Source organism: Galeopterus variegatus, unplaced genomic scaffold (assembly GCF_000696425.1).
Source record: "Galeopterus variegatus unplaced genomic scaffold, G_variegatus-3.0.2 Scaffold59, whole genome shotgun sequence".
Taxonomy (NCBI): domain Eukaryota; kingdom Metazoa; phylum Chordata; class Mammalia; order Dermoptera; family Cynocephalidae; genus Galeopterus; species Galeopterus variegatus.
Genome location: NW_007726170.1, coordinates 24,985 through 36,132, shown reverse-complemented (window position 1 = coordinate 36,132; position 11,148 = coordinate 24,985). Strand labels below are relative to the sequence as shown.

General features: G+C 44.3%; 1 protein-coding gene across 1 annotated transcript in view; it reads right to left on the bottom strand.

Annotated features, from left to right (window-relative positions):
* Positions 1-7,357: 7,357 nt before the first annotated feature.
* The window catches only part of TGIF2 (TGFB-induced factor homeobox 2), a 19,476-nt gene continuing 15,685 nt past the window's right edge, over positions 7,358-11,148 (bottom strand). Inside the window, exon 3 of the mRNA XM_008575224.1 lies at positions 7,358-10,071. Within this exon, the coding sequence (XP_008573446.1) occupies positions 9,550-10,071 (522 nt within the window). The 3' untranslated portion in view covers positions 7,358-9,549. The remainder of the gene's footprint in view (positions 10,072-11,148) is intronic.

Genomic DNA, 11,148 nt, shown 5'->3' with positions numbered 1-11,148 from the left:
CCTTGGCATGGTGTTGTCTGCACCACACTCAGCCAGTGAGCGCACCAACCATCCCCATATAGGATCCGAACCCGCGACCTTGGCGCTACCAGCGCACTCCTGAGTGAGCCACGGGGTCAGCCCATTTTTTGTTGTTTTGATAACAGACATCATACTGGGTGTGAAGTAGTATTTCTTTCTTTCTTTTTTTTTTTTTTAAAGATGACTGGTAAGGGGATCTCAACCGTTGGCTGGTGTTGTCAGCACCATGCTCAGCCAGTGAGTGAACCGGCCATCCCTACATAGGATCCGAACCCGTGGCCTTGGTGTTATCAGCACCGCACTCTCCCTGAGTGAGCCACGGGCTGGCTGGTGAAGTAGTATTTCATTATGGTTTTGATTTGCATTTCCCTAATGACTAGTGATGTTGAACATCTTTTCAGGTGCTTATTAGCCATTTGCATATCCCTGGAGAAACCAAGGCCAGCCACAAAAAAAAAAAAAAAAGATCTTTGCCCATTTTTGAGACTGGTTTGTTTTTTGTTGTTGAGTTTCTCTATTCTGAATATTAATCCCTTATCATATATGTGATTTGCAAATATTTCTCCCATTCTGTGGGTTGCCTTTTTACTCTGCTGATAGTGTCCTTTGATGCATGAAGTTTTTAATTTTGATGAAGTCCAACTTCTCCATTTCTTTCTTTTGTTGCCAATACCTTTGGTGTCATATGCAAGAAATCATTGCCAAATGGAGCGTCATGAAGATTTCCCCCTATGTTTTAAGAGTTTTACAGTCTTAGCTCTTACATTTAGGTCTTAATTCATTCTGAGTTAACTTTTGTATATGGTGTTAGGTAGGGATCCAACTTCATTCTTTTGTATATGGATATCCAGTTTTCCCAGTACCATTTGTTGAAAAGACTGTGCTTTCCCTATTGAAGGGTCTTGGCACCCTTATTGAAAATCATTTGACCATATATATGAGGGTTTATTTGGGGGCTCTCTATTCTATCCCATTGGTCTAGTATCACACTGTTTTGATTACCGTAGCTTTGTAGTGAGTTTTGAAATCAGGAAGTGTGAGTCCTCTAACTTTGCTCTTTTTCAAGGTTGTTTTGGCTATTCAGGTTTCCTTAGGATTCCTTATAAATTTTATGTGAATTTTTCTAGTTCTGCAAAAAAAAAAAAGTCATTGAGATTTTGCTTAGGATCACAATGAATGTATAGATTGCTTTACATAGTATCAACATCTTAACAGTATTGTCTTCCAGTCCATGAACATGGGATACCTTTCCATTTATTAGTATCTTCTTTATTTGGGTGATTTTTTTTTTTTAGTTTTTGATTTACACTTCTTTCAACTCCTTGATTAATCCCTATTTTATTTATTTGGATGCTATTGTAAATGGAATCATTTTCTTAATTTCCTTTTCAGATTGTTCATTGTTAGTGTATAGAAACACAACTGATTTTTGCATGTTGATTTTGTATGCTGCAACTTTGCTGAATTTGTTTATTAATTTTAACAGGGTTTTTTGGTGGAATCTAAATTTAGAGTTTTCTGGGCCGAGTCCCTGGTGCGCAACAGCACTCCCGCCACAGGTTCGGATCCTACATAGGGATGGCTGCCGGTGCGCTCACTGGCTGAGCGCAGTGCAGCCGGTCTCAAAAAGGACAAAAAATAATAATAATAAATTTAGAGTTTTCTCCTTATAAGATGACACATCTTTGAACACAAGTAAGCTTACTTCTTCAGAAAAAAAAAGGGCACTATTCTTTGTATGTCACATTTGTATTATATTGTGAACCTATGATCTTAATTCCAATATTCATTAGGTTCTTGTTTACAGGAGGATGGAGGGGGTCACAGAAAGTTATAGTTGGAAGGGTCCTCATATCCTGCAGTGCAGCCCAAGGTCACACAGCAAGTTAAAGGTTCAACAGGCATCTGAAACTTGATCTGTATTCATCTTTTTAGCATTCTAGGAGCAGACAAAGCCAAGCTGGCAGCTAGGGTAGAAGCCCTTGCCTGGAAGGTATTTATGGGACTTAGACTTGTTCCCTTTTTGCCTTTACCCAAGGCTTTCCTTATCTTAGGAAGTGGGGAATCTGGCTGAATCCCAGTGCATCCATCTGGTTAAAATAAACATCTTGGGTGGTCTAAGATGGAAAAGAACTTGATGAAGAGTCAGATTTGGAAGTGGGAGAGACAGATCTGGAAGTAGGACAAATATTGTCTTTGTGAGGCTTAGCACCAGTTGAACACATGATCTCAGCCTTAGGGCTATTTTTTCTCAGCTGAATACCTCTATACCACTGCTAGCTTGCTTGTAGTAGGGTTTGGAGAAGAAGATGTTCTCTGAGGGGTAAGATTGTGGCCCTGGACAGACACTGATGGATCAAAGAAACCAGGAGTCCTGGTGGGGAAAACCACCAGCCGTGGAAAGAGCACCTGTTGTGAAGTAGAGGTTTGAGTTTGTATCTTTTTTTTTTTTTTTTTTAAAGATGACCGGTAAGGGGATCTTAACACTTGACTTGGTGTTGTCAGCACCACGCTCAGCCAGTGAGCGAACCGGCCATCCCTATATAGGGATCCGAATCCGTGGCCTTGGTGTTATCAGCACCACACTCTCCCGAGTGAGCCACGGGGCTGGCCCTGTATCTTTTTTTTTTTTTTTTTTAAGTGTACACATACATTTATTACCAACAACTCTCTCAACTCCAAAACTGGGCACAGGGATTAAACATAAAAATTCATTGCACTACTTAGTAAAGCATTATTAGTAACTTTCATAAAAAATGTACAAACTTTGTTAAAAATTTATTAAGCCTTCAAATGATCTGGTTAGAGATATTTATATGTACGTTTAAAACTATATGTTAACTGATAGAACAGAATAGGATCTGAGAAAAATGACTCAGCAAATTATTCCAAAAAACACCCCTGTGAACTTTCATAATCTGAAACAAACAGCAAAATGAGGTAACCAAATGTACCAACAGGGGGAAAATAGCTTTCTAATGAAGACCTAAAGATATCTGTGAAAAATATTCTCATAAGTGAGTTGGTAGTTCTCATTCAAAATTATTACAAGAGGCCCAACTTTAAGAATCTTAACAAATCACATTTCAGAGAGTATATAAAATCTAAAAATGGTACAGTGTACATTTTAAATCCAGAGTCTTGAGTCACATTTTCCAGATTTTGCTAAGAAAATAAAAAACAATTCAGGACAGAAAATCATAATGTTAAGATCTTGATATTTGGAGGCCTTGACTTGTTTTGTATCCTTTATTTTTCTTTTTGCCTACAATAAATGTTATACTAACACTTAAAAAGCCTTTACTAGGTGCCAGTCACTTGGCTAAATGTTTTACATACATTTATTTTTCTCCAAAAGCTGTCTGGACTCATAACCATTACACTAAACTCCTTTCTTTTTACCTTTATTTTCAATTCTTCTACAGTGAGTGTGGATTACTTAGGTAATTAAAATAAAAATCTCAGGAAGTCTACACTTGACCTTCAGGTCTCCATAGATTGTGGGCTGGGGGTGGGATGTGAAGGAGAAGTCAGATGGTTCAGGGAAGACCACTTAGTAAAACCCTTCTTCCTCTCATCTTGTAACTTTGAAAGATTGAGGCTCTATCTTCCCTACCCAGAAGTTACCTGGGGATAAGTCTGTCCTGACAATAAATGATCAGGTGCATGGAGCAAGAGCATAGACTCTTCCTATCTCCCGTGGCATCAGTGAACAGTGCAGATAATTAGACCCTCTGGGGGTGAGGTCTGGGAATTTGCATTTTGATGATCTGGATGCATATTAGTGCTTGAGAATCACTTCTCTGGGTAATTAGTCTCAATTCTGCCACTTATAAGCTATGTGGTATAGGGCAAATTATTTTTTTATTTTTTAATTTTTTTAAATTTTTTTTGTCTTTTTCCGTGTCCGGCAACGGATCGCAACCCTCAGTGTCGCCCCCGCACCGGACCGGGACCGGCAACGGGATCGCAGCCCTCGGTGTTGCTCTCGTGCCTCGCCCAGCCAGTGAGCGGGAACCGGTCTGCATGTGGGATCCGAACCCTCGGTGGGAGCGCCGCCGCGCCTCCCAAGCAGTGCACCACAGCAGTGCGCCACCAGGCTGGCTAGGGCAAATTATTTTAAGGTTCTATTTTTCCCTCAGCTCTGCGCTGAGAGGCCAGATAGTAATAGATAATAACAAATGTATAGAGTATCCTATTTCATCCTCCTGAGAGGTAAATGTTACTATTCCCACTTTACTGATGAGAAAACTGAAGTTTGGAGTGGTGAATTGATTTGCCTATGGTCATGACAGCTAAACAAGTGACATACCCAGAATTTGAACCCAGGCTTAGATCATAGAGAAGTACTTTCAAATTCAGTAACATTGACAGCAGTGATCATTATTTTCACATCCTTCGTGAGTACCAGACAGCTCCAATGCTTAACATGGTGAGGATACAGCCATGCTAAGGCTGAACTGGCTTCTTTCAAACTAGAGTGTACTTTATTATTATTATTATTATTATTATTTAATTTTTATTGAATCAAAATTGATTATGCATATTTTGGGGGTTCAATGTTGAGATATGTTGATCAAATCAATATTACTAGCATATATATTGTTAGAAATCACAATTATCCTTTTTTTTTTTTTTGTCTTTTTCGTGACCGGTAAGGGGATCACAACCCTCGGTGTGGTGTCGCCCGTATGATCTGTCCAATGCTGAGAGGTGTGATCAGCTCCCCCAATATTATCATAGAGCAGATTCTTCTGTCACTCTGGAATGGGCTTTGTGGAGAGAGACATACCCTTCTTTTCTTTATCTCTGCTGGTGTCTCTCCTTGTGTGAATGCACTCCAGTGGCTGGCAGACCATCTGTGTGGTGATTGTGGTGTCTAGCTGCTTTCGTGGCAGCCATGGTTACTGTGGTAGCTGTGGTGGGCCACCCACATGGAGGTGATGTTTTGGGCATGCTCTTTGCCACTGACGGTGTGCCTGGTTGTGGGGGGGATCCAGCCCCTGGCTCCACACCTCAGGTTGCTGGGTGGGCCCTGAGGCGCTGGCGTGGTGTGCCAGGTTGTGGGAGGGGGGGTCCGGTCCCTGGCTCCATGCCTCATGCCCCCTGGTGGACCCGAGGCACTGGCAGTGTATCTGAGCCAGAACTAATTTTTTGTCTTTTGCTTACTTCTTTTTTTTTTTTTTTGTCCTTTTTTGAGACCGGCCGCACCGAGCTCAGCCAGTGAGCGCTGTGAGCGCACCAGTCATCCCTATATAGGATCCAAACCCGCGGTGGGAGCGCTGCCGTGCTCCCAGCGCCACACCCTCCCGAGTGCGCCACGCCCGTCTTTTGCTTATTTCTAAAATGGGGAACTTTCTGTTGGGACCAGTACTTGAGATCTGTGGTTTAGCTAAATTGCTGTTTTGCTGCTGCTTCCCTAGGGAAGGCTTTTTGTGCAGCACAGGTTATAATGGTTGACTTTATAGGTACTTCCAGCTCTCCAGAGACTCAGTACACCTGGGTTGTGTAGAGTGTACTTTAAATTTTTTGTTTTTTGGCGGCTGGTACAGTGTACATTTTAAATCCAGAGTCTTGAGTCACACCCCAGAGATTCTTATTCACAGGGCTTAGTTGGCAGGGGGCAGGGCAGAAAAACGTTTCCCAGTGGTTCTGAGGCTGGGGCCCATGGAGAAACTATGATTCAGAAACAGTGGAAAGGAAGAGGACTTCCCTGATCGCCAGTTTAAAAGGATACCCCCTTTATCACTACCAGTGCTTTCTCTTTTCTTCTTTTACTATTGGACACAAGGTCCAAATTGACATTGATACCCAAGGGCTTGAAGCATCATCATGGCCACCTGTAAAAAATAGGGGCATGGGGCATGGGGGTCAGGTAATACACAGCCAGCCCAAAGAGACAGCAGGTACTCAAAATCAGGGGCAGAAATGCCTTTAAAAGCCATTACAGGAAAGGTAGATTTCCTTAGATCATGTTCCCAGCTTCAGAGGAGGGGCCCTAGCCACAATATCCCTCAGTCAACTCCTAGTATCTTGAGTGCTAACTCAATCCAGGGCTCATCAGTTTGAAGCTTGATGCAGAAGACACTTTTGGTTTTAATTCTTTGAAAAGTGTTTATAAGAAGCCATCTCATTAGGCAGTTGAACCATCCAAATCACTTCCCCTTTTAGGGAACATTGGTATTGTCCAGATGCAAAATTAACATTACACTTATCTTGATGTCCCTATTTATTTTTGCTAGCTGGTACAGGAATTGAACCCTGGACCTTGGTGTTATCCACACCATGCTCTAACCAGCTGAACTGACCAGCCGAGCACATCCCTATTCTGCCAAGCCCCAGGGCCAAATGTTCAGCTTGAGAGCTCCTAATCGAGAGGGAAATGGGGAAAACCATGATCTTGGATGAATGGCTGAGGGAGCTGGGCTCGTTAATCTGCGGAACTTGAAGTAGGGAGGCTCCCTCTCCAAATTCCCAAAGGAGAGTGACTTGTGGGAGATTAGATATCATCCAACTGGGTGTATTGGGGAGAAAACACAAAGCTGATTTGGTTCGGTAGAACAAACTTTTTGTACTTAGCCAGTTAGATAGCTGGATGCCAGTATGTGGTAAACTGCTAGTTCAAATAGGTTCCAGGCAGATCTGAGTGACCTTGAGGCAAGACAGACGTCAATTCAAATCCTACCTCCACACTTACCCTGGCTGTATGACTTCAGGCGCAAGTAACTTAAATCCCCACTCAGTTTTTACCTAGGAGGACATCTGTTTTGTATGTGTGCACAAAAATTTAGAGATAATGAACATTGCATAGACCCAGGCACACAGCAAAACTTGTTGTTTACTACTGTTGCAGACCTTGGTTTTTGTGGCTTGGGCTAAAATTAGCATATTGGCATTTCGATATGGCAGAAACTCATTCACAACTAGCTTAAGCAAAAAGGGGGATTTACTAGCTTACATAATAGACAAGTCTATAGGTGGTACTGGTTTCAGACATGACAAGCATCCATCCCACATCTGCCTCTCTCTGCTGGTTTCATGCTGCAGTAATGCTCTTTCCTCACTGAGGGGGAGGATAAAGTTGCCAGTCCCTCAAGTTCACATCCTCACCACTTAGCAACCACAAAGCTTAGCTATTGATCCCAGGGAAGACTGACCCAGCTTGGGATGCATATCTGCTGTACATTCTGATGAATGGCACATGGAAAGGGCAGGGTGCACAGAATGCACAGCTCGCTACTAGAGGGAGAGTGAAAGAGGCAACACAGTCAGAACTAAGTGACTGCTCTGTCTCTAGCCTGGGCCCAAAGCCACAGTAAATCAATCAACAACGCGGTTTCTGCTTTAAAAAAGAACAAAAACAAAAAACAACTTTATTTGACAAAAGACAAAAACAAAAGTTATTTACAGTAGTTTTTTGCTTAAAGAATTCGATGGGACAACTGTGCTTCTCCTCCAGGTTTATCTTACAACCAAACCCAAGCAGAGGCTGCCCCACCCCAGATGCCCCATTTTACATAAGGGGGGAATGCCCACCAGAATTCAGCAGCATGGCTCCCTCACCCCTCATCACCTCCATTGCTCAGTGCACTGTGGGAAGGAAAATCCTACCACAGCCCAATACACTTTCAGAGTCCCCTACTATCTGCATCCTGCAAGTCACACCAGACCTGGGCTCATGGACATGGTTGGAGTGGAAAAGATGGGGCAGACAGCAGCTTCAACTAACCTTGAAGCTGCCTTGTTCATTCTTCCCCAACTGGGCCTCAGGAGGGTGAGGATCCCTGATCCCCCCAGGGCACACAAGGAGAGGGCACAGGAGGAAGAGGCCAGAGAGCCAAACTCCCTCTCCTTAAGCAACCAATTCCCACTCCCACAGCAATGGATGGGCCAAGCCACTCAGAAGTGGGGGAGCCTCCCTGAGGGCATCAGGAATCTTTCTAGAAAGGACAACATGTGTTGCTGCCATTTTCTCGGCCAGGCCTACCCAAGTCAGTCACTACCCAGCAATCCTTTAGCTTTGTGCCTGACCTGCCAATTTCAGGAAACTACAGGCTGGGACTCCTGACCTATCTTTTGGCCCAGTAACAACGTTATTCAGAACAAAAATATTTCAGCTAATAATAACCTAGGATTAGTGTTTCTTAGGATATATAAAGATGGGGTATGTTGCTGTTGAACATTCAGCAATGAAACAGCAAAGTAAAAAATGGGGGAGGGGAAGAGAATAAGACCAACCGTGGTCTGTTTCACTGGGAAGTTTCAGGGTAGAAGACCCTGCAACTCCAATTTAAAGAAAGGCGAAACAAAGACAAGGCTAACTGGCTTTTTAATCCATTTCCAACCCCACCGTCCTCTGAAGGCAGTTTCTCAGACAGCTGCGGGCACATTCCCTGCTTCCTCTTGGAAGTTTCCTGCCACCATTGTGGGTAAAAGCCGCCTGTTCCAGTCAGCTAAAACTTCCTGACCAGTAGATGGCTCACTTCTCTCCAAGGAGGAGATGCCCAGAGCTTCTGACATTCTGATCCTACTGTAAATCAAAGCAATTCTAAAGTCAGTTTGCAGGACAAACCATTCAAGAACAAAAAAGGGGAAAAGGTAGAGAAAGAAAAAAAAAAAAAATCCACTGCTTCAGTCTAGCTTACTTCCCTCACCTCCCCCCAATACAGTAAAAACAGAAACAACAACAACAAAAAATAAAACACCTCTCTGGCTTTATCACCTTCTGTTCTGTGCCTAGAAGGTTTAGTCAGATTCTGTTGGACTCTCTCACTGGCTTGTGGCTTTATCCCCTTCTGTGCCTGATGCAGAAAAGCCAATGCCCTTAAGTTTTTTCTGCCTTTTTTTGGTAAACCAAACCAACAATAAAACAACCATTTGGAATTCTGCACTACTGCAGAGATACATCTGGCCTCCAGAACAAAAATACTCCTTCCTTGTAAAACAATCCCTAATTGCAGTAGTGGATCATTCCCAGTTATCAGACTCCATCGTATGATGAACTCCCATTCCCCACACCTAGGCTAACTACCCATGAATGCAAACCACAGCAAAAAGGGAAAAATAAACAGCTTAGCAAAAATCTAAACATTCAACTGGAGTTGGTTCTTTTATATCTGCTGGGTTCCTCTTTTCTTTTGTTCACATTTATGAACTTGGAATGTCCACACCTGGCTTGACAGAAAGAGGCACAGCTCAGAGGCAGCTTGGACACAGCATAGGTCTGAACTTGGCTGGAACAAAGGTGTCCCAGGGACTCTCTGGAGAAGCAGCAGCAGCACCATGCCTGTCTCCGATCCCTTGGTCTCGTCACTGAGAGAAGGCCTGGAGAAACGGCAGAGTCAGCAAAGGAGAGGACCCATCACAGTGCAGCAACGCCAGCTGGGCCTTCCTGCTGACGACCTCTGGACTGAGGAGATGATCCCAATGTTTGGCAGTGATCCATAGAAAACCCTCCGTATGGAAGGGAACCAAAACAGAAACCCAGGACAGCTGGCTTGAGCCTTGAGCACCCCTGTTGGCAGATGCCTACTTGGGGTTTTCAGAGACTAAAGGGATGGGAGTGTGCAGTAATGGGGGTGATGGGTCCTGCTGCTTCTGAAGCTCCATCTCAGCAGCCCTCTGTAGCGCCACCTCCACCAGCAACTGGAAGCTGCTGAAATCCTCCTTGTCCTGCTCTGGGGGCGTGGGTGGTGGTGTGTTGAAGAGTCCACCTGTCGGGCTTCCTGCCTCAGCCCTGGTCAGCAGGGTGAGTGTACTACCAGGGGTCGTCAGGGGCTTGGGGGGCTCCAGCTCCCCCTGTGGGAAGGGGGCTGCTGGCTTTTCCCCCTGGCCTGAATGGAGTGGCATGGAGCACACAGACAAGGAGAGCACGTTGGTGGGGGCTGGTACAGACACAGCCAGCACTGAAGGGTTGCTGCCACGGGGGAGGGCCACATCCGAGGCCTTACCCCCGCGACGTGAAATCGTGAACTGATTAGGGTCTTTGCCGTCCTTCCGAAGCATGTCTGGGAGAAGCCGCCGCCGGGCATTGATGAACCAGTTACATATCTGGAATGAATGTAAGAGACTGCAATCAGCTCACTCAATCAGAAACAGCCATGAAGCACTTGCTATATTCCAGGCCCCAGGACCCCAGCAGCAAACACTACTGACATGATTCCAGCCTTCACAGAGGTTCACAGCAGGAACAGATAGTTAAGTCAGAATTCACACAGACAAATATACAATTGCAACTGTGATTTGGCCAGTGAAGGGGAAGTACATACTATGGTGCTGTTGGAGACAATGGGGCGACCCAGTCTAGTCTATGTGGACTCAGAATTATTCTCTGAGGAAGCCGAGATCCGGAGGATAAGCAGTTCAGATGGGAGGCGGTAAGGGGGTAATGGCAGATGGCAGCAGAGTGCCCATGAGAAACTCTGAGAAAAAAGGCCCATGTGGCTGGAGCTTAGAGTGGTAGCTAGAGGTTATCTGTTCAGGAAAGACTTGGCTCCGTATAATACAGGAGGAGGGTTTTACACAAAAGAGTGACTTGCTATATGGAGAATAGACTGGAAGGAGGGAGATGGGTTAGTAGTTCAGGTTATGATAAGGAGGTAGCAAGAAGAGCACAAACGTTTGCTCTATTTAGGAAACGAAATGGCAGGAGCTGCTACCTGGTTGGATGTGGGTGGAAGAAGAGAAGGGATGATGTTAAGAGAGACTGACTCCTAAGTTTGTAGAGCAGAGTCTTGCTGCAGGCTGTAGAGAGAGCCACAAAGGCACCCAGGGACTGTCAGGTAGATGATTATTATTTCCCAGCAATACCAGGACTACTGGCTCCGGTTACATGTGCATTCAAACAGCATCCTTAAGTCTTTTTCCCATATGCTGCTGAGAAAGCTACTGTTAACCTTGACCCCATTCCTACGTAGTTGATTGTTTAGATCAATCTTTTTGGACCTATACATAAGGCATGAGATTTCTCACTGTTAAGTGGTATGCTGCAAAGCTCAAGGCACATGTGGTTTGGGGGACATATCTAGCATCCTGCCCCTTATCAGTCTGGATTCTTTATTTATTTATTTTTAAAAGATGACCGGTAAGGGGATCTTAACCCTTTACTTGGTGTTGTCAGCACCACGC